The sequence below is a fragment of the Haliotis cracherodii genome, unplaced genomic scaffold (assembly GCF_022045235.1).
Source record: "Haliotis cracherodii isolate W230 unplaced genomic scaffold, xgHalCrac1.p SCAF_9, whole genome shotgun sequence".
NCBI lineage: Eukaryota > Metazoa > Mollusca > Gastropoda > Lepetellida > Haliotidae > Haliotis > Haliotis cracherodii.
The window spans coordinates 58,012,027-58,037,133 of record NW_027266343.1 but is presented as its reverse complement, the minus strand read 5'-3'; the positions used below and the strand labels follow the sequence as shown (position 1 = coordinate 58,037,133).

The 25,107-nt window shown below is 42.9% G+C and overlaps 2 protein-coding genes across 5 annotated transcripts; both read right to left on the bottom strand.

Moving 5' to 3' along the window:
* Nucleotides 1–150: 150 nt before the first annotated feature.
* On the bottom strand, nt 151–24,673 carry LOC139452549 (interferon-induced helicase C domain-containing protein 1-like). Of its 4 annotated transcripts, none has more exons than XM_071234064.1 (12): nt 24,546–24,673; nt 19,782–19,880; nt 19,159–19,344; nt 16,928–17,016; nt 13,011–13,262; nt 12,134–12,296; nt 11,164–11,259; nt 8,474–8,676; nt 8,093–8,243; nt 7,564–7,812; nt 4,874–5,041; nt 151–2,744 (listed from the first exon to the last, which is right to left on the bottom strand). In XM_071234064.1, exons 2-12 carry the CDS (start codon nt 19,855–19,857, stop codon nt 2,089–2,091), a joined length of 2,289 nt encoding a protein of 762 aa, XP_071090165.1. In that variant the 5' UTR covers nt 19,858–19,880; nt 24,546–24,673; the 3' UTR covers nt 151–2,088. The 4 variants fall into 4 exon arrangements, with proteins under 4 accessions (XP_071090165.1, XP_071090167.1, XP_071090166.1 ...); XM_071234066.1 differs by having other exon boundaries at nt 24,551–24,673; XM_071234065.1 differs by having other exon boundaries at nt 24,598–24,673.
* On the bottom strand, nt 20,671–21,132 carry LOC139452010 (uncharacterized). Its single transcript, XM_071233288.1, has one exon. It carries the CDS (start codon nt 21,130–21,132, stop codon nt 20,671–20,673), a length of 462 nt encoding a protein of 153 aa, XP_071089389.1.
* Nucleotides 24,674–25,107: the final 434 nt, after the last annotated feature.

Genomic DNA, 25,107 nt, shown 5'->3' with positions numbered 1-25,107 from the left:
ATTACTCACAACATCAATCATTGGATTGTCTGATCCAGAATTGATTATCTACAGGTCACTGTCATAGGGTAGGACTAAGGTCCTTAGCAACATACAAACATTTAACAACCATCTCATAAAGATACTGAAATTCAAATGTTTATTGTATGAGACACCATAAACCAAAATACATGAAGTGCATACCATACAGTACAGGATCATTTGACAAAAATTCCATTGTTTCACTTCAGTACATTTCTGCTCTTAAAGCCATATTTGAAATATGACATAACATATCTTAAATCTTGATCAATTGTGGTTGCTATGAAATGAATAAATTGTTGGACTGACAGTCGATTTACATATTTATCTGGTATGTATGGCTTTTGAATATCGTTTAAGGATGGACACATAAAGGTGAATTGATACAGACCTTCAATAGGTTTTAAGTTCAATATGTACATAAACTTTCAGATTTAAGAACTTTGTCGTGTCTCCCTGTATCAATATTAAGCCTTGTACAGACAACTCAAATGTACAGTGCAAATATACACAAGGCCGAATCTATAAAGTATTTTTCTGCTTCAAGGCTTATTTTCAAAAGTGTACAACATTTATATCTAATACTAGATGATAATATTTTAGTCCATTCTTCACTGTACTTATCTTTCAGTCTGACTTAAAAAAGGGTAAGAAAACTAACTACATGTATTAACGTATACAGTACATCCACCGTCTTGGTAAATCCAAGCAAATAGAACATGTGTAACATCTCTTGTCCAATTCTACCTACTGAATCAAGATAAACAAGAAAACAATGTTATCACTAATATATAGTAGTGAATATAAACTATCAAAAAGAGTCCAATAAAGTCTAAAGAAGACAGTGGCGGTTGGGCCACATTAAAAAAATGATTAAATGTGAATTTAATTCAAACAAAAGTCTCCTTCCCTGGTGAACTATTCTGATAAGTATCTCTTAGATAAGATAACTTCAGTAGTTTCCAAGAAAACTTGTCGCCATTGCACACACTAATATAATAACCTGGATCAAGGGCCGTAACTCTGTAAAACAATAACTGACGGGACAAATTTTTGAACTTAGACATACTTGTCAAGACTAAGATAAGCATGCAAACTTTTTGGTATGTAACTTCAGTAGTTTCTGAGAAAACCGTTTCCCCATTTCACACAGTATGCACTAAGTTGAAGAGCACGGAGCAAGGGCCATTACTCTGTAAAAAAGAATTTACAACACCAATTTTTTAACTCACCTTAGATCTAACCAGTAACATCGGTGTGTAAACTTTTATTTTTCTGACTTAAATAATTTTGTGAAAATTTGTCCCCTTTGAGAAGTTGACAGACAGAAGGACGGACGGAAGGACAGATGAACTCTGTTCCTATATTCCCAACCCCACTTCGTGACAGGGGATAATCACATTTTGTTAGCCTTTAGGGAAAGTGTATTAGATGACATACGAAGTAGTTTTAGCCATTTAATGAATTTCACTGAACTGTTAATCAACAATGGGTACCGTCCACATTCCCCAAAAGCCAATACATTGGAAGTGTTAACACTTGTACCAATACAAGATAATATTTATATGCTAGATATTGGGCATTTTCTACTACCCATAATCTTTGATGAAATGGTATTATTTTATTGGAAACCATTGCTCGGTGATAAGTAGAGTTTCATCTACATGTGCAGGTTTCTACAGGTTTCAAATATCACAACCAGAACATCAGTGTCAAAGTTGGTAGGAAATATGCACCTCATTACCATGACATACAGGAATGCTTATATTTGATATGTTTCAAAGTTCAATAATATTCATCACAAAACAAGGAATAATTAAGAAGAAAGTAGTTCATTCTCAATTTCCATGAATCAAATGCTTAGTGATATCAATCTATGATTGAATATATTTCTCCAAAAGAATTTACTATTTACTATAACTAGTAATATTAATGACATGTTACACATCCATGGTATTAATTTAGACAAGTTAGTCCAAATGGGTCAAATCAGATCTTTCATTCCAAAGGTTACTTCAGAATTTATCTCTCTTTGATCCGCCTCTTCCATCCTGTCTACAGTTTATTTCACTCCAGATCAAGTTCTTCCTCTCCCTCATCTGATCTTGCATCATCACCAGTGCTGGGACATGTCTTGAAATCCTCTGGGGACATTACCCTGATGGTGTAAGGAAGCTCCAACCATTTCTTGCAGTGCTTGATCTCATTGGTTTCCTCATTGACAACGATGAAGTTCTTGATCGCGAGTGAGGGGTACGAGATCCCCTGGTATAGAAACTTCGTCCCCCAGGCCCTGTGGCATGTCTTACACTGCATATGCCCCGTCAGTTTTATTCCATCGATATTTTTCTGCTTTTGGAATGGTTTGACTTCAATCCGCCCTTCAAACTCGCTGTCAATGACGACATGATGGTTATCATTAATGACCCTCAGATCTTTGCTGTGGGCACAAAAACTTTTACAGCAAGCACACTTCAGTATAAAGTTTGTTTGAAGTTTCTGTCGATTCTGACGTCGCTGGACAAGATCCTTGGTTTCCTCTTTTACCAGGGTCTCATTCTGAAGACTGCTGATCCTGCCATCGACTTGATCAAATGGCATTTGCAGGATTTTCTTGACAGCTCTTTCCATCATGGCAGCCCGAGCAAGATTGAGCATTTCTTTCTGGTGGGTCTTGCCGCTGCCCAACAGAACAGAGGTGCCTCCTGCCTTCCGGCTTCTCCCTACACAGAGAGGGGGTACCTGGTGTTATTCTGCTCATGCAACAGTGGCTGAATCAAGGAAGGGACACAACAAGGAGAGCACATAAACAGCAGCCCTGTGACACTGATCCTCACTTGCAAGATGAACATGTTCTATGAGTATCACCCTGGGTGGATTCTGGGTCAGAATTGGTCCCCAGCAACCTATTTTTGTATGTCCCTGTGGGGATTCTTGGTTCCCAGCAACCTATTTGTGTATGTCCCTGTGGAGATTTCAGGTCAGAATTGGTCCCTAGCAACCTTTATTTGTATGTCCCTGTGGGGATTTCAGATCAGAATTGGTCCCTAGCAACCTTTATCTGTATGTCCCTGTGGGGATTCCAGGTCAGAACTGATCCCCCGCAATCTATAATTCTTATGAATCCTTTACCTTTAAATCACGCTATTACAGGAACAACTAGTTATGTACAGCTGATGGTGAAGAAGACTTCTGTTGAAATCTGAAAGTTTAGTTTTAGTGTGATTGCAGCCAAAATGGATTCGAGGTTAGAAATGTACCCTAGTTACCTGCTTGTCTCCCTGTAGAGACCTTTGATTAGCAGCCTATGCTTGGTCCCCAGCAACCTATGTTTGTCCCCGGCAACCTATTGGTATTCTGGTTAGAATTGGTCCCCGGCAACCCATGTTTGTCTCCGGCAACCCATGTTTGTCTCCGGCAACCCATGTTTGTCCCCGGCAACCTATGTTTGTCCCCGGCAACCTATGGGGATTCTGGTTAAAATTGATCCCTGGCAATCTATGGGGATTCTGGTTAAAATTAATCCCTGGCAATCTATGGGGATTCTGGTTAAAATTGATCCCAGGCAATCTATGGGGATTCTGGTTAAAATTGATCCCAGGCAATCTATGGGGATTCTGGTTAAAATTGATCCCAGGCAATCTATGGGGATTCTGGTTAAAATTGATCCCAGGCAATCTATGGGGATTCTGGTTAAAATTGATCCCAGGCAATCTATGGGGATTCTGGTTAAAATTGATCCCAGGCAATCTATGGGGATTCTGGTTAAAATTGATCCCTGGCAATCTATGGGGATTCTGGTTAAAATTGATCCCAGGCAATCTATGGGGATTCTGGTTAAAATTGATCCCAGGCAATCTATGGGGATTCTGGTTAAAATTGATCCCAGGCAATCTATGGGGATTCTGGTTAAAATTGATCCCAGGCAATCTATGGGGATTCTGGTTAAAATTGATCCCAGGCAATCTATGGGGATTCTGGTTAAAATTGATCCCTGGCAATCTATGGGGATTCTGGTTAAAATTGATCCCAGGCAATCTATGGGGATTCTGGTTAAAATTGATCCCTGGCAATCTATGGGGATTCTGGTTAGAATTGGTCCCCGGCAACCTATGTTTGTCCCCGGCAACCTATGGGGATTCTGGTTAGAATTGGTCCCCAGCAAACTATGTTTGTCCCCAGCAACCTATGGGGATTCTGTTTAGAATTGGTCCCCAGCAACCTATGTTTGTCCCCGGCAACCTATGGGGATTCTGGTTAGAATTGGTCCCTGGCAACCTATGTTTGTCCCCGGCAACCTATGGGGATTATGGTTAGAATTGGTCCCCGGCAACCCATGTTTGTCCCCAGCAACCTATGGGGATTCTGGTTAGAATTGGTCCCCAGCAAACTATGTTTGTCCCCAGCAACCTATGGGGATTCTGTTTAGAATTGGTCCCCAGCAACCTATGTTTGTCCCCAGCAACCTATGAGGATTCTGTGAAGAATTGGTCCCCGGCAACCTATGTTTGTCCCCGGCAACCTATGAGGATTCTGTGAAGAATTGGTCCCCAGCAACCTATGTTTGTCCCTGGCAACCTATGAGGATTCTAGTTAGAATTGGTCTCCGGCAACCTTTGTTTCTCCGTGGACATTTTTTATAATGTCACAGAAGTTTACTTTTAAGTGTGCAAACCTGTAGAAGGCAGCAAATTAAAGTTCTGAACATGTATTTATCCCTGCCCATCATGTTGTTTGCTCTCCTCATTGTTCATGGTCCATTCCTCTCTCAGCTCGTTCTCATGATTAATTAATTTACTTAATTTTCAATTTCACAAAAATAACACTTTATTCTAGTTTATTCCTGTCTCACCCCGGGTCTGGAGAGTTGTGATCTCGTTGCCGACATGGTTGTACTTCACGACAATGTTGCATTCTGGGATATCCAGTCCTTCCTCCGCTACTGATGTGGCGACAATCAACTTGACCTCACCACTTTTGAACTTGGAAATCACTTTGTCTTGTTCATTCTGTGTCATACCTACAGAAACGAAACATCTTCAATATGAACTAAACAGTCAAGTACATTTGGTTCACTATCTCTTTTTTTACAATCTGAACATGAATCAAAGTTCAGGTTAGGCGTCATGTGACCTTTGACCTACAAATCAGTGAGGGGGCATGGGTGTCCCAGCTGTAACTGTTCAGAGTTGTTTCCCTTTTGTGTGCAAGGAACCTATGATAGTGGGTTCAAATCCTTGATTTGCTCTGATTATGTTTCTGGGTTTGCCAGCACCACACCCATCCTCATGGACTTCACAAAGATGATCAATGTCTGTTAATTGCATAACTTTGTGATTTAAGATATCACACCATGATTTGACTAAAAGACTGGTCAAAGTGACATTAAATCAAACTCATTCACTGACTGTTTCGACCCGTGAAGATATAGGTTAGAAATGGTCTTCAGCAACCCATGCTTGCTGTATAAGGCGACTATGCTTGTTGTAACAGGCGGCTAACGGGATCGGGTGGTCAGACTCGCTGACTTGGTTCATGCATGTCAGTGTATGCCAATTGCATAGATCGATGCTCATGATGTCAATCACTGGACTGTCTGGTCCAGACTCAATTATTTTTCTCCATGTTATCGCCGCTCGTGTTCCTTTGGTGGCATTATCGGAAGACTTCGTACACGTGGGATATTGTGTGACGTCACATCCTGGTGTCCTCCATCGTTATATGGCTTGAATAATGCTTAAATAACAGGTGACTAACGGGTCAGGAGATTGATTTGGTTGATGCATGTCATCGTATCCCAATTGCGTAACTCAATGCTCATGATGTCAATCTCTGGATTGTCTGGTCCAGACTAGATTATTTACAGACAGCTGTCATATAGCCAGAGTGAGACGTTAAACAACAAACAAACAAAACTCGCTGTTTCAATTACTTTGATGGTGTATTATGTCGGCCTGAAGAACAGAAGGTCGGTGGTTCGATCACCAGCCCTCTTCCCGAGGTAAAGGAGTTAACTGACTATAAAAGTCTTCTTTCCACCCTTGCTGAACTAGCCTGTAATTTTGTACCTCGAGTGAGTTATGTCCCTTTTTTGTCCCTCCTTATTGACCAATGAGGTTCCACCTCTCATACCACTTGCATTTGTTTCAAACAAAATGGCGACAGCCAGTCAAAACGATCTGATCAAGTTAATCGAAGAGAGGTTTCGCATTCCCTGTTTCAGACACCCAGTGCATGTGGGTTGTAGCACAGCACTTGAGCACAATGATTAAAAACTTGGAAAGATTCGGAAAATAACTGTCAAAGCCCAGTTGACATGCTTTGCAAATCCTGCAATTGACCGAAATCTATACTGCAGTCGCCTTTTTGTTAAAAAAAAGGATGTCGATTTTTTTACCCGATTTTGAATGGACTATACATAGACTAATTAGTCAAAGTAAAATATAACTCAGAAATTCCAGCCTAGTTTGGCAAGGGTGGAAACTGGACTTTTATAGTCAGTTAGCTCCCTTGTCTAGGGAGAATGTACGTGTTGTTTACCCTGCCTGACCTAGAGTGGTCGGCTCACAGTCGCAGGCACGCAGGCACGCACGCACACGCAAACACACACACACACGCAAACACACACACCAAGTTACCAAATGCAATACCAGTATTGTCGACTTTCTTGACTCACCTCATCTTAATGTCCTACTTTGCAACAACTTCAAATGTTTTTGTGATATTGATGCCTACAGTGTGTGGATGAGTGAGAGGCTTTTAACAATATTTAAACAATATTTCAGCTAAGGACACCTAAAATAGCCACAGGCATGATGACTGAGGTGTCTGAAACAGCTAAGGACACCTAAAATAGCCACAGGCATGATGACTGAACACTTTAACCATTAGACGACACCACTGCCCCAGTGACACCTAAACAAACCTGAAAACAACTCATGGTCAATATTTACTTTAACACAAAGCTGATACCTCCTCCAGACTCAAACATACGATTAAACACTGTTGTGTGTAAATTGATGTGTCAAATTTACGCTTGTCTCCAAGTAAAAGCTTGGTCCCTGCGTATTCCTTCTATATATATCAGTTTTGGTTGTGTCGAACCTGGAACCTCGGATAACTCCTAGTTAGGTAGGTCCCTTCATCTTCAACTACAACAGTATTTGACCGTATTTGACATTATCATCCAAAACTGGCTCCCAATGAAATTGCATCACAAGGCTTTGCAGACCATTGTGACGTCATTGGTTACCATGACATCACAATCATAAGACATCACTAATGGCTCTGCTACTGAAGCTGTTAGCAGTACTTTTTACACTTAAGACAATGCTAATTACTGAAAAAGTTGGAAGAATGATGTTGGATGAAAAATAAAATCTCACCCTCGTGACTTTTGTTATCAAATACCGGTATATCAACACTCGTTGATAAAAGTGGAAAAAATCCTTGGCAAGCTTCGAAGTTTTCCCACTTTTATCAACTCGTGTTGATATATTTGATATCAAAAGACACTCGGGTGAGATTCTCCATTTACTTTACCTCCTTCCTCGTCATTTGCTCCAGCACCAGTGAACGCCATGGCTTTCAGATCCTTCAGCTGGGGTTTAATCTTGTCGTCTTCGTTCAGCCAGTTGGTCAGAGCGTAGCAGGTGGCCCTAGTTCTCACAAATATGATGGCTCGGGAGTCGCTGCCTTTTGAATCCAGCAGGCTTGTCAGTGTTTCAGCTAACACTTTCAAATTGGGGTTGTCACATTGTCTGCCAAATTTCATCAAAATCTTTTTAAGATCTGAAAGGCAAATAAAGCCAGATAACGAATATGTATAAGATGTGTCACTGTGAAAGTGGCCTTTTAGGGTCCAGTGGCCAATGCACATGTATTTTATATTAATTATTATGATGATTATGAAATTGAAGTTGGAACAAGAAGGAAAACAACATCCTTGGGATTTGTAGGAAATTTAAACATTCAGGTGTGGGAAGCATGCTGGCCTCCAGACATTTCTGAAACTCGTGTTTACAATCCTGACTTAACCTGACATGTTTTATGCTTCACAGTTTCTCCTCACTTGTGGAGATCTCGCCCAGTTTCTCCTCCCAGGCCAGCTTGAGGCTGCTTTCTATTTGCCCGAGTGCCACGTTACTGAACTCTTTCTGCAGATATGCCACCACATCCTGGATCCGAGCGTACTCATGGATTTCCAAAGCAGCGTTGTATTTCTGGGAATCAAAACAAGTCCTAATCACACACAACTGAGGGGATTTGGGTCAGAATTAAGTGATCCTCTGACATTAGAGCAGACAAAACTGGGTACCAGGTAGTTGCAGATAACCTTGCTCACGTAATCAACCACTGGTTTGCCTGGCCAAAACTCAATTAATTTATAGGCACTGCAAATGGCAGCACAAAACAACATTCACTCACTCATGAGTATTCTCGAGTTACTTACAAACAGCTGATCGGCCATATCGAATATGCCTCTAGCCATCTCAGCTTTCCTCCGATCCACGTCACTGCCATGGCCATCATCGGGTCCTGTCTGGACCAGCCTGGCCTCATTCTTCACCTGAACTGCCCACTGGCCATATGTCTGACTGATACGGTCACTGGGAAGCTTCCGTAGCAGGTTGTCAATTGTTCCGTTATTCAGATCTGATCAAATCAAGTTACTCACATGTACATAACGCAGATCTAATCAAATCAAATTTCAGTCACATAAATAAGGTAGATCTGATTAAGTGAAATTACATTCACGTAAATAACGTACATCTGATTAAGTGAAATTACATTCACGTAAATAACGTACATCTGATTAAGTGAAATTACATTCACGTAAATAACGTAGATCTGATTAAGTGAAATTACATTCACGTAAATAACGTAGATCTGATTAAGTGAAATTACATTCACGTAAATAACGTAGATCTGATTAAGTGAAATTACATTCATGTAAATAACGTAGATCTGATTAAGTGAAATTACAGTCACATAAATAACATAGATCTGATTAAGTGAAATTACATTCATGTAAATATTATAGATCTGATCAAAGAAAATTACATTCACATGAACAACGTAAACATGATTTTCATTATAATACTTATGTCACTTTAACATGAAAATATTATCAGTGCAAACTGTTCTCCCTACAGGAAATGAATTACCTTTGCAACATTTTGTCTGATGTACACACTGCTTGTAACACGTCCTATTATTCTACAGAGAGAAGTCCCAGTGTGGCGTTTATTTAAGACATGAGGTCACAGTGTATGATATGAGTAGGACAGATGAAGGGCTGTGTTGAAGTTATGGAATTACATAATTCATTGGGTTTGCGGTCGATAAAACATTGCTATACATGATAAGCTAACAGAAGCAGCCCCTCCACTGCCATTTCCAGATGCTCCTAGAAATCAGACCATACCACCATCCATTTCCAGATGCTCCTAGAAATCAGACCATACCACCATCCATTTCAAGATGTTCCTAGAAATCAGACCATACCACCATCCATTTCCAGATGTTCCTAGAAATCAGACAATACCTCCATCCATTTCCAGATGTTCCTAGAAATCAGACCATACCACCATCCATTTCCAGATGTTCCTAGAAATCAGACAATACCTCCATCCATTTCCAGATGTTCCTAGAAATCAGACCATACCACCATCCACTTCCAGATGTTCCTAGAAATCAGACCATACCACCATCCATTTCCTGATGTTCCATTCAGAAACCATTCAGTATCTTCCTTCTGTAGAAATGATATCCACCAACATGCTGACGTAAACTGCCTCCAGAACACGAGGCATGATGCTGACATGACACATGATGCTGACATGACACAGGATGCTGACATGACACAGGATGCTGACATGACACAGGATGCTGACATGACACAGGATGCTGACATGACACATGATGCTGACATGATGCTCACATTACACATGATGCTTACATGACACATGACGCTTACACGACACATGATGCTTTCCATGACACATGATGCTGACATGACACATGATGTTGACATGACACATGATGCTGACATGACATATGATGCTAACATGACACATGATGCTAACATGACACATGATGCTGACATGACACATGATGCTAACATGACACATGATGCTGACATGACACATGATGCTAACATGACACATTATGCTGACATGACATATGATGCTAACATGACATATGGCGCTGACATGAGACATGGTGCTGACATGAGACATGATGCTGACATGAGACATGAGGCTAACATGATACATGAGGCTGACATGAGACATGAGGCTGACATGACACATGGTGCTGACATGAGACATGAGGCTGACATGACACATGAGGCTGACATGAGAAATGAGGCTGACATGACACATGAGGCTGACATGATACATGATGCTGACATGAGACATGAGGCTGACATGAGACATGATTCTGACATGAGACATGAGGCTGACATGATACATGAGGCTGACATAAGACATGATGCTGACATGAGACATGAGGCTGACATGTGACATGAGGCTGACATGAGACATGAGGCTGACATGAGACATGAGGCTGACATGACACATGAGGCTGACATGACACATGAGGCTGACATGACACATGAGGCTGACATGAGACATGAGGCTGACATGACACATGAGGCTGACATGACACATGAGGCTGACATGAGACATGATGCTGACATGACACATGAGGCTGACATGAGACATGATGCTGACATGACACATGATGCTGACATGAGACATGATGCTGACATGAGACATGAGGCTGACATAACACAAGATGCTGACATGAGACATGAGGCTAACATGATGCAGACATGACACATGATGCTGACATGACACGTGATGCTGACATGACACATGATGCTGACATGACACGTGATGCTGACATGACACATGATGCTCACATGACACATTATGCTGATATGACACATGGTGCTCACATGACACATTATGCTGACATGACACATGACGCTCACATGACACATGATACCAGAGGTGTTTTGTCCAAGGGGGTTTTGTCCATAAGGGCTTATGTCCGTACACCAAATTCACTGTGTCAGTATGTACATGAGATGCTGACTGTGTAAACCCACAATGTTGAAAGAGATGTGTTACACACCATTAATGTCAATCATTAAGTCCTCTATCTTCTCCATTGCTTTCTCCAATTCTTTCCGTGCAGGGTCCTGTCGGTTTTCAGTCAAATTAACTTTTTCTATGAGAAAGAAACAAATGTGAGAATAGTATAGTATGTGTATTTCATCTGATCATTTTGAATATAAACTTGTGAGTGTGTGAGTGAGTTGGGTTTAACGCTGCTGTTACTAGTATTCCAGTTATATCACGGCGTGTCAGCTTAATGTTGGAGGAAAGCCCAAAGTGATGCAGGTCTCATACTTTTGCCACTTTGGTGAAACCCATGAGCACGGGTATGGTGCTGACAAACCTAGAAACATAATCGGGGCGAACCGGGATTCAAACCCACAATCATAGGTTTCTGGCCTGCCCAAGGGACGCAACTCTGCACAGCGAATCGCGGCGCCTTAGACGACTGGGCCAACAGTGCCCTTTATACTTGAACAGAAGCATTATAACTAACACGAGGCCATGCTCGGCTGCTAGTCAAACAAACGTTGCCTTCTTCATGTGTGTGTTTGGTTAATGCCACACTCCACAATATTCCAGCTATATGGATGTGGCTTGTAAATAATCAAGTCTGGACCATACAATCCAGTGATCAACATTGTTAGCAACGATCCATGCCATTTGGATACGAGGACACACCATAAACCTTGGAACAAATCCAATCCCCAATAACATCAGCATGTAAACACTCAATCCCAAACTGCAAAATTGGCACTCCAAATCTGGCACTGGGACCATTGAGATCAGATAAGCTCACTGTTGCTTTTCCAATTAATTATTTCATAGACCTTCTTTCATCTGGCACTGGGACCATTCAGATCAGATAAGCTCACTGTTGCTTTTCCAATTAATTATTTCATAGACCTTCTTTCATCTGGCACTGGGACCATTCAGATCAGATAAGCTCACTGTTGCTTTTCCAATTAATTATTTCATAGACCTACTTTCATCTGGCACGGGGACCTTTTCTTTGAGTTCATCTATGTGTGTCTTTACTGTGGAGAGGTAGGGGGCATCCATGTTGGCACACAGTTTCAGGATACTGTCAATGGCCTCCTCATCAACCGTTGCCTTCTCTACTCCCAAGGAGGCCGTCAGGCCTACAATCTGAAACCAAAAGGCAGACAATTCATGACTAGATGTCATCCTCATGATTTTCATATCCTAAACCTTTCACACAGAGAAGTGGTAGTTTAGTGGTCAATCTGATTGCCCACAGCTCTCAAGAGTGGGCATGATTTCGGATGGGGTACAAACGTGAAGCCCCTTTCTGGTATCCACTGCCCTGATACAGGTGCATAGGGCGGGGAACTTGGGTACCTGAGAAGGACCCAGGTACCCACAGGACTACCCAGACACGTGGTTAGTCACGTGATATATTCCTTAATGACAAAAAAATATCTAGAATTCTATGGTTACACTACAAGTAACTAAAGTTCTTTTTTCTTTCTGACAATGCACCCATTCCTTCTGACCTTCATATGTTTGAATCAAGATAAAACTTCCGTCAACTTAAGTGTATGCATGACCAGATCGTTTTATACGTGTATCTAAATACATTTTGACAGGGCTACGGTCAAACTATTCCCAATCGGACATTTTGTACCCAACTCTTGAAACCTACAGCGGGTACACGGGTAAGGTCGGGTAATAGCAAGGTGGGTACCTGGTTAGTAAATTTGGACTCGTCCCAGCCCTACTGGTGCAATATTCCCTCACTTTCTCTCCTTGGGCATAATCAGCTTAAATTACATATTACAACCTGACCATCCAGAACATGGAGTATAAAATCTTAGTTAGCGGTTTAAGTGTAGAAAATACCTGAGGTAGGCGAATGGATTTCTTTTTGTTTTTCTGCTTGAGATATCTGATCATGAGCTTGTTGTAGGGCTCCCCTTTCCGTGTGTGGTGACACTCATCCAGCACAATAAGACTGAACACAGACAGGGACTTGATCTTTGCATCCCTCAGTTGGTTCTCCAGAATCTGTGGTGTCATCACAAAGATGTCGTACACGTCCAGCAATTGGTGGAGGTACATGCTGCTATCGTCCTCACCACTCACCTTCAAAATCTGTTGACAAGAGTAACCAGGTACAGAAGCTCACCTTCATTCAATGCTATATGTCTGTAAAAACCCATGTTATAATTCCTACTGAATGAGTGAGTGAGTTCAGCTATATTCCAGAAATATCATGACAGGGGACACCAGAAATGGGCTTCACACATTGTTCCAAAGTGGGGAATCGAACTTGGCTACCCCACCGCCCCCACTGAATGAAACAGCTCTGAAAACAAAACTAGAAGATATTCTTCTCTGCCTGTCAACTGTAAAAACTTAGCTTATGATCTTGGTCTTTGGACACAAATAGCTACAAAATTGTTGCTGCAGTCTAAAACAGCAGTCCCTCACTCACTCACAAAATTATTGCTCGTTGTTCTAGCTATATCATGGTGGCCTGTAAATATAAAGTGCTCATGCCAGAGAATTATCAATCTCAATTATCTGCCAGAACATATTCCATTGGGCCAATATGCAAAATAGTGGTTACAAATTATATGAAGGAAGCACTGAAAATCAATGATGACGGGTGTTTCGAAAAAGGGTAATCAACAGAAGTTGAATGGTGTTAAATACAATTCATCTTAATGGGGAACAATGACACAATCAAACAGGGTACATACCACTACCCTCTGATCCTCATAGTAGATTCTTCCAATAAACATGACACAATCAGACAGAGTACATACCACTACCCTCTGATCCTCATAGTAGACTCTTCCAATAAACATGACACAATCAGACAGAGTACATACCACTACCCTCTGATCCTCATAGTAGACTCTTCCAATAAACATGACACAATCAGACAGGGTACATGCCACTACCCTCTGATCCTCATAGTAGACTCTTCCAATAAACATGACACAATCAGACAGGGTACATACCACTACCCTCTGATCCTCATAGTAGACTCTTCCAATAAACATGACACAATCAGACAGGGTACATATCACTACCCTCTGATCCTCATAGTAGACTCTTCCAATAAACATGACACAATCAGACAGGGTACATACCACTACCCTCTGATCCTCATACCAGACTCTTCCAATAAACATGACACAATCAGACAGGGTACATACCACTACCCTCTGATCCTCATACCAGACTCTTCCAATAAACATGACACAATCAGACAGGGTACATACCACTACCCTCTGATCCTCATACCAGACTCTTCCAATAAACATGACACAATCAGACAGGGTACATACCACTACCCTCTGATCCTCATAGTAGACTCTTCCAATAAACATGACACAATCAGACAGGGTACATACCACTACCCTCTGATCCTCATAGTAGACTCTTCCAATAAACATGACACAATCAGACAGGGTACATACCACTACCCTCTGATCCTCATAGTAGACTCTTCCAATAAACATGACACAATCAGACAGGGTACATACCACTACCCTCTGATCCTCATACCAGACTCTTCCAATAAACATGACACAATCAGACAGGGTACATACCACTACCCTCTGATCCTCATACCAGACTCTTCCAATAAACATGACACAATCAGACAGGGTACATATCACTACCCTCTGATCCTCATAGTAGACTCTTCCAATAAACATGACACAATCAGACAGGGTACATACCACTACCCTCTGATCCTCATAGTAGACTCTTCCAATAAACATGACACAATCAGACAGGGTACATACCACTACCCTCTGATCCTCATACCAGACTCTTCCAATAATCATGACACAATCAGACAGGGTACATATCACTACCCTCTGATCCTCATAGTAGACTCTTCCAATAAACATGACACAATCAGACAGGGTACATACCACTACCCTCTGATCCTCATAGTAGACTCTTCCAATAAACATGACACAATCAGACAGGGTACATACCACTACCCTCTGATCCTCATAGTAGACTCTTCCAATAAACATGACACAATCAGACAGGGTACATATCACTACCCTCTGATCCTCATAGTAGACTCTTCCAATAAACATGACACAATCAGACAGCGTACATACCACTACCCTCTGATCCTCATACCAGACTCTTCCAATAAACATGACACAATCAGACAGGGTACATACCACTACCCTCTGATCCTCATAGTAGACACTTCCAATAAACATGACACAATCAGACAGAGTACATACCACTACCCTCTGATCCTCATAGTAGACTCTTCCAATAAACATGACACAATCAGACAGAGTACATACCACTACCCTCTGATCCTCATAGTAGACTCTTCCAATAATCATGACACAATCAGAGAGGGTACATATTACTACCCTCTGATCCTCATAGTAGACTCTTCCAATAACCATGACACAATCAGACAGAGTACATACCACTACCCTCTGATCCTCATACCAGACTCTTCCAATAAACATGACACAATCAGACAGGGTACATATCACTACCCTCTGATCCTCATAGTAGACTCTTCCAATAAACATGACACAATCAGACAGGGTACATACCACTACCCTCTGATCCTCATACCAGACTCTTCCAATAAACATGACACAATCAGACAGGGTACATACCACTACCCTCTGATCCTCATACCAGACTCTTCCAATAAACATGACACAATCAGACAGGGTACATACCACTACCCTCTGATCCTCATAGTAGACTCTTCCAATAACCATGACACAATCAGACAGGGTACATACCACTACCCTCTGATCCTCATAGTAGACACTTCCAATAAACATGACACAATCAGACAGAGTACATACCACTACCCTCTGATCCTCATAGTAGACTCTTCCAATAAACATGACACAATCAGACAGAGTACATACCACTACCCTCTGATCCTCATAGTAGACTCTTCCAATAAACATGACACAATCAGACAGGGTACATATTACTACCCTCTGATCCTCATAGTAGACTCTTCCAATAACCATGACACAATCAGACAGAGTACATACCACTACCCTCTGATCCTCATAGTAGACTCTTCCAATAATCATGACACAATCAGACAGGGTACATATTACTACCCTCTGATCCTCATAGTAGACTCTTCCAATAACCATGACACAATCAGACAGAGTACATACCACTACCCTCTGATCCTCATAGTAGACTCTTCCAATAAACATGACACAATCAGACAGCGTACATACCACTACCCTCTGATCCTCATAGTAGACTCTTCCAATAAACATGACACAATCAGACAGAGTACATACCACTACCCTCTGATCCTCATAGTAGACTCTTCCAATAAACATGACACAATCAGACAGCGTACATATCACTACCCTCTGATCCTCATAGTAGACTCTTCCAATAAACATGACACAATCAGACAGAGTACATACCACTACCCTCTGATCCTCACAGACGACTCTTCCAATAAACAAGACACAATCAGACAGGGTTCATATCACTACCCTCTGATCCGCATACCAGACTCTTCCGATAAACATGGGGACTGCATCTGTCAGGAAGACCCCCCTCAAGACAATTCAGATGAGTAACATTAACTGTTTAAAATGTGTTGCGTGTATTTGTAGTTTTTAAAAGCACAATGACACAATAACTGAATGGGATATATTTAACCAAAGATATCATGTAGGAATTGTGTTCTTTCTTGGGTGATTTCTTAGTTCACACATAATCTGAGAACCAAATGAACTGCAATTTTATTTGATCACAAGCTTACTTACCCTGTATTTACTTTGGAATTTCAGGAAGTTTTTGTACTGTTGTATAATTAGAGGTACTGTACGTGCCAGGAACACCACCTTCCTTTTACCTGGAACAACCACCAACACACAGTATAACATGTACAAGCCACCAGGAACAACCACCAACACACAGTATAACATGTACACAACACCAGGAACAACCACCAACACACAGTATAACATGTACAAGCCACCAGGAACAACCACCAACACACAGTATAACATGTACACAACACCAGGAACAACCACCAACACACAGTATAACATGTACACAACACCAGGAACAACCACCAGCACACAGTATAACATGTACAAGCCACCAGGAACAACCACCAACACACAGTATAACATGTACACTACACCAGGAACAACCACCAACACACAGTATAACATGTACACTACACCAGGAACAACCACCAACACACAGTATAACATGTACACAACACCAGGAACAACCACCAACACACAGTATAACATGTACATGACACCAGGAACAACCACCAACACACAGTATAACATGTACACTACACCAGGAACAACCACCAACACACAGTATAACATGTACAAGCCACCAGGAACAACCACCAACACACAGTATAACATGTACATGACACCAGGAACAACCACCAACACACAGTATAACATGTACACGACACCAGGAACAACCACCAGCACACAGTATAACATGTACATGACACCAGGAACAACCACCAACACACAGTATAACATGTACACAACACCAGGAACAACCACCAGCACACAGTATAACATGTACATGACACCAGGAACAACCACCAACACACAGTATAACATGTACACAACACCAGGAACAACCACCAACACACAGTATAACATGTACACAACACCAGGAACAACCACCAACACACAGTATAACATGTACATGACACCAGGAACAACCACCAACACACAGTATAACATGTACACAACACCAGGAACAACCACCAGCACACAGTATAACATGTACATGACACCAGGAACAACCACCAACACACAGTATAACATGTACACGACACCAGGAACAACCACCAGCACACAGTATAACATGTACATGACACCAGGAACAACCACCAACACACAGTATAACATGTACACAACACCAGGAACAACCACCAACACACAGTATAACATGTACAAGCCACCAGGAACAACCACCAACACACAGTATAACATGTACATGACACCAGGAACAACCACCAACACACAGTATAACATGTACAAGCCACCAGGAACAACCACCAGCACACAGTATAACATGTACATGACACCAGGAACAACCACCAACACACAGTATAACATGTACACAACACCAGGAACAACCACCAACACACAGTATAACATGTACAAGCCACCAGGAACAACCACCAACACACAGTATAACATGTACAAGCCACCAGGAACAACCACCAACACACAGTATAACATGTACACAACACCAGGAACAACCACCAACACACAGTATAACATGTACACTACACCAGGAACAACCACCAACACACAGTATAACATGTACCAGCCACCAGGAACAACCACCAACACACAGTATAACATGTACACTACACCAGGAACAACCACCAACACACAGTATAACATGTACACTACACCAGGAACAACCACCAACACACAGTATAACATGTACACGACACCAGGAACAACCACCAGCACACAGTATAACATGTACATGACACCAGGAACAACCACCAACACACAGTATAACATGTACACAACACCAGGAACAACCACCAACACACAGTATAACATGTACAAGCCACCAGGAACAACCACCAACACACAGTATAACATGTACACAACACCAGGAACAACCACCAACACACAGTATAACATGTACACTACACCAGGAACAACCACCAACACACAGTATAACATGTACTCACCGCTTTCACCATTTCATAATGATATATGCATCTATTTCTGAAGTATGTATATGAATGACATTTTGAATATGGCCCCTAGAACAGGTTTAGATCTGTTACACAATATCCATCAGCCTGTGGAAGTTCTTGCTTATCATAAGTATATCAAGAATACATAAAATAGTGTCTCAGAAAATTATTGTCACTTGAAATTTATCTAGGTTCAGATGATAAGTAAAAGAATAACATTCCTGTAACTTTTGCTCCTCAATCTCTTGTTTGTTAAGGAAGTCGTTCAATAAGTTACATATCGCCTACCATCAGCTTCTGCTTCATCCTGCTTTTCAAGATGGTCTTTGACGATGTAGAGTGCCACTCTTGTCTTGCCTGAACCGGTAGGGGCACAAATGATGGTGTTACGGCGTTTTACTGCATTCTCAGCCAACTCCAGCTGGTATAGGCGGAGATCAAGGTCTTGCTGACAAGTCACATCTCTCTCAGCCTCTGGAATAAAACAGTTTATCATATAGGGGAGTGTCACCAATGCCATAACCCAATCTGTTAATCTGGCATGGTCTGATCTTATAATTATGAAAAAGAGGTCAGCTAGAAGGAACTATTTCTGGCACACTCTACACACCAATGTGATGACTACATACTCAAAAGGGGCTGTCCCCAGTACCCCAAGCTTGTCACCTGTTGGGATTCCATGAAAGTATAGGTCCCCAGTACCCCAAGAATCTCTCAGTTGACATCACTCACACACTCACTCACTCACTCACTGGATACAATGTTCTATGTCTTCCTACCTTCATCAGCCATCTCCCAGTCCTCATAGTCCTCCGGAAGAGAATCTCTCAGTTGACATCACTCACTCACTCACTCACTCACTCACTCACTCACTCACTCACTCACTCACACACTGTTCTATGTGTTCCTACCTTCATCAGACATCTCCCAGTCCTCATAGTCCTCCAGAAGAGACTCACTCTGTGGCATGTGCATGGACTCCTGCATCTTAACACTGGGTAAAACCACTTCTGCAACAGACAATGTTTATAACTGTTTGAAACACAGAACTGGAACCTCAGCACCTCATACATATTGAGCTCACCCTTGGAGTGTCTCTCTTAAAAGTCACATGAAACATATTTGTCAATCTCAAGGAAACACTAATGTATTTGGGACTGAAAAGCTCTTTTTTTTGCCTGCCAAATGAAAAATAGAGAGCAAGAATCCGTCTGAATGGACATCTATTTCTAGAAACCAAGAAAATGGACATGACACATGTTACAAACTCTAGTATTCCATGACCATCTGAGCTAACCATGAATACCACATTGGTTGATAATATTAACTCTAATGTATGAAACATGTTGAAGTAATTTTGTCTTCTAGTAAGTTTTGCTGCAGTTTGCTCTTGACTACTTGTTAACATTGTTGACACTGTCTGTCCCAATGACTGTTGGTGTTCCTGAAAATGTATAAAAATATAAAAGATTCTTCCTCCCCCATCCATGCCTTCCTCACACCCTCCCTTTCTGTCCATCCCTCCCTCCATCTCCATCCCTCCGTCTGTCTCTCCATCCCCAGTCCCTCCATCCCTCTGTCTGTCTCTCCATCCCAGTCCCTCCATCGCTCGGTCTGTCCCTCCATCCCGTCCCTCATCCCTCCATCTGTCTCTCTATCACCAGTCCCTCCGTCTCTCTGTCTCTCCATCCCCAGTCCCTCCATCCCTCTGTCTGTCTCTCCATCCCAGTCCCTCCATCCCCCTGTCTGTCTCTCCATCCCAGTCCCTCCATCCCTCGGTCTGTCCCTCCATCCCGTCCCTCATCCCTCCATCTCTGTCCCTCTATCACCAGTCCCTCCGTCTCTCTGTCTCTCCATCCCCAGTCCCTCCATCCCTCTGTCTGTCTCTCCATCCCAGTCCCTCCATCCCTCTGTCTGTCTCTCCATCCCAGTCCCTCCATCCCTCGGTCTGTCCCTCCATCCCCAGTAACTCCATCTCTGTCTCTCCATCCCCAGTCCCTCCATCTGTCTCTCCATCCCCAGTCCCTCCGTCCCTGTCTCTCCATCCCCAGTCCATGTCTCTCCATCCCCAGTCCCTCCTTCCCTGTCTCTCCATCCCCAGTCCCTGTCTCTCCATCCCCAGTCCATGTCTCTCCATCCCCAGTCCCTCCTTACCTGTCTCTCCATCCCCAGTCCCTCCGCCCGTCTCTCCATCCCCAGTCCCTCCATCCCTGTCTCTCCATCCCCAGTCCCTGTCTCTCCATCCCCAGTCCCTCCATTCATGTCTCTCATCCCTGTCTCTCCATCCCCAGTCCCTCAATCCCTGTCTCTCCATCCCCAGTCCCTGTCCCTCCATTCATGTCTCTCCATCCCTGTCTCTCCATCCCCAGTCCCTGTCCGTCCATTCATGTCTCTCCGTCTGTCTCTCCATCCCCAGTCCCTGTCCATCCATTCATGTCTCTCATCCGTCTCTCCATCCCCAGTCCCTCCATCCCTGTCTCTCCATCCCCAGTCCCTCCTTCCTGTCTCTCCATCCCCAGTCCCTGTCCCTCCATTCATGTCTCTCCATCCCTGTCTCTCCATCCCCAGTCCCTCCATCCCTGTGTCTCCATCCCCAGTCCCTCCTTCCTGTCTCTCCATCCCCAGTCCCTGTCTCTCCATCCCCAGTTCCTGTCTCTCCATCCCCAGTCCCTCAATCTCTCTGTCTCTCCATCCCCAGTCCCTCCGTCCCTGTCTCTCCATCCCCAGTCCCTCCGTCCGTCTCTCCATCCCCAGTCCCTCCATCTCTGTCTCTCCATCCCCAGTAACTCCATCTCTGTCTCTCCATCCCCAGTCCCTCCATCTGTCTCTCCATCCCCAGTCCCTCCGTCCCTGTCTCTCCATCCCCAGTCCATCCGTCCCTGTCTCTCCATCCCCAGTCCCTCCTTCCCTGTCTCTCCATCCCCAGTCCCTGTCTCTCCATCCCCAGTCCCTGTCTCTCCATCCCCAGTCCCTCCGTCCCTGTCTCTCCATCCTCAGTCCCTCCGCCCCTGTCTCTCCATCCCCAGTCCCTCCGTCCCTGTCTCTCCATCCCCAGTCCCTCCATCTCTCTGTCTCTCCATCCCAGTCCCTCCATCACTCTGTCTGTCTCTCTATCCCCAGTCCCTCTATTTCTTCCATCTCTGTCTCTCAATCCCCAGTCCCTCCATCTCTGTCTCTCCATCCCTGGTCCCTCCATCCCTCCTTCTCTCTGTCCGTCCATCATCAGCCCCTACATCCCTTGGTCCATGGTCAGGGCATAATATAAGGGTAACACTATTTTCATTTGCAGAAGCCCGAGGTCTTCCAGTAACTGCCCGAAGAACGTGGTCAGTTGAAAAGACCGAGGGCTTCTGGAAATGATAATGCCCAGAAAAATAGCGTTACCGTTATTATAGCTAAAATGGATGGAATTTTTTATCAAATAAAAAGAAACAACAACATCGTGTTTGAAACATTTACTGCAATCAACACGAATGTCACTGACCAACTTTTACAAATATAGAAAGGTCATAGAACAAACCAGATGACGTCACTATTGAACGTGACGTCACCGGTTCTATCCTATGACATCACCTAACAACAGGCGTGATAATGGCCCGTCGTCAAATAATATGAGGGCATTATCAAGTTACAGTGGCCCGCTCATTTCTGATAACATGTGGGCGCTTTAATGATAATTCTATCCATTTTAGCTATAATGACATGATAGTGCTGTCAGGGCATGATGACATGATGACATGATAGTGCTGCCAGGGCATGATGACATGATGACATGATAGTGGGGCCAGGGCATGATGACATGAAGGTGCTGCCAGGGCTTGATGACATGATGACATGATGACATGATAGTGGGGCCAGGGCATGATGACATGATGACGTGATACTGCTGCCAGGGCATGATGATATGATGACACGATGACATGATAGTGCTGCCCAGGCTTGATGACATGATGACATGAAGGTGCTGCCAGGGCATGATGACACGATGACATGATAGTGCTGCCAAGGCTTGATGACATGATGACTTGATGACATGATGACACAATAAAATGATAGTGCGGCCAGGGCATGATGACATGAAAGGTCTGCCAGGGCATGATGACATGATGACACGATGACATGATTGTGGGGCCAGGGCATGATGACATGATAGTGGGGCCAGGGCATGATGACATGAAAGTGCTGCCAGGGCATGATGACATGATAGTGCTGCCAGGGCATGATGACATGATGACACGATGACATGATAGTGGGACCAGGGCATGATGACATGAAAGTGCTGCCAAGGCATGATGACATGATAGTGGAGTCAGGGCATGATGACATGATGACATGATAGTGGGGCCAGGGCATGATGACATGATGACACAATAAAATGATAGTGGGGCCAGGGCATGATGACATGATGACACAATAAAATGATAGTGGGGCCAGGGCATGATGACATGATGACACAATAAAATGATAGTGGGGCCAGGGCATGATGACATGATAGTGGGGCCAGGGCATGATGACATGATGACATGATAGTGGGGCCAGGGCATGATGACATGATGACACGATGACATGATAGTGCTGCCAGGGCATGATGACATGATGACAGGAAAGTGATGCCAGGACATGATGACATGATGACATGAAAGTGGGGCCAGGGCATGATGACATGATGACATGATAGTGGGGCCAGGGCATGATGACATGATGACACAATAAAATGATAGTGGGGCCAGGGCATGATGACATGATAGTGGGGCCAGGGCATGATGACATGATAGTGGGGCCAGGGCATGATGACATGATGACATGATAGTGCTGCCTGGGCATGATGACATGATAGTGCCGCAAGGGCATGATTACATGATGACATGATAGTGCTGCCAGGGCATGATGACATGATAACACAATAAAATGATAGTGGGGCCAGTATACAGGGCATGATGACATGATAGTGCCGCAAGGGCATGATGACACGATGACATGATACTGCTGCCAGGGCATGATGACATGAAAGGGCTGCCAGGGCATGATAAAATGATGACATGATCTACTGCTCAACAAAATTCAACAAGAAATGCATAAATAATCAGCCAAAATGATGTTTACATTATGCCTGCAGTGACTGCCACATTGTAAATGAGATCAGAATTCTGTGCGCATTTGTCAGAGACACCATTGCTGGGGTTATCAACATGGCCTTTAGAGTTGCTGTCACAAATGTACATATACAACAGATAACACAGTATGACATATTCTCACGTAACCCACCTGTTCAGTTGAGCGCACAGATTGACCCAACTGATAAACATGTTAATCATACCTCCATGTCAGAATGACGAGACCCAATTTGTAAACATGATCTTCAAAAAAACCTTTGTAGCCCGCTTGCGAGGGAAATGCGTGCAATGAAAGTCATTTGACATAGCACAAGTTAATCTCAGCTCTAATCGAACAGCTGTTTTCTATCAATTTTGAATTTGTTTGAATTATTTCACAATAACCGATTCAAACAGCTGTAAGATAAATTCATTTGTAGCAGCATCACTCAGGGTACATGTGGTTTTATCCATCCATTGCTAGGTTTCATGCCATGAGCCGCAGGTGAGTCGTATAAAACCGAATGCGGGACACATAAAACCCCATGTCTATATAATTTCAGATATTCTGAACATACAGACCTGACCTGTTACACCTTGATCACTTGATGGACTGCCAACATACAATAGCTACCTTGATCAGTGCGTCGTGTGATGATCAGTGGCTTGAAATGGAATGCAACAGGATATTGTCAGAGCTGGTATCTACAACAATGTTATACAACAGATATGTATAATCAATAGTATTTGCTTCCTGTAATCCAGTACAGCTTCTGTTTCTAGGAAATAACCTACTCCTACTTTCTGTTTGCGTTTGTAGTTTTCGTTTGTAAAATTTACCTTATTAGAGTTGTTTGAGTGTATATGTATCTTGTGAGAATGCCCAGTACCAAGACGAAAGCTAACTATTGAAATGAATGCACTATTTCTGTCCATGTGTGTTGTTTGGTTTGTACGAATGCATCTAAGGTCACTTGTTCATCTTAGCAATTATTATCTACCAATGTTTGTCACTGGAATATGTCATAATTCAATACCATTTTCATTTTAGCACACAAACATTGTTAAAGCAACCCTCATTCGGCAGACAGAATACATGCACGACAGATAATCAATCAATCGATAACCTAGCATGTTGTTACAT

Bases quoted from the DNA above. Each gene is read 5' to 3' on its own strand.
- LOC139452549 (XM_071234064.1), bottom strand. From the start codon at position 19,857: ATGCAGGAGTCCATGCACATGCCACAGAGTGAGTCTCTTCTGGAGGAC. The intron at 19,345-19,781 runs GTAGGAACACAT...GTTTTATTCCAG, and splicing joins CTGGGAGATGTCTGATGAAG to AGGCTGAGAGAGATGTGACT. The intron at 17,017-19,158 runs GTAGGCGATATG...TGGTTGTTCCAG, and splicing joins GGATGAAGCAGAAGCTGATG to GTAAAAGGAAGGTGGTGTTC.
- LOC139452010 (XM_071233288.1), bottom strand. From the start codon at position 21,132: ATGAATGGAGGGACTGGGGATGGAGAGACAGGGACTGGGGATGGAGAG.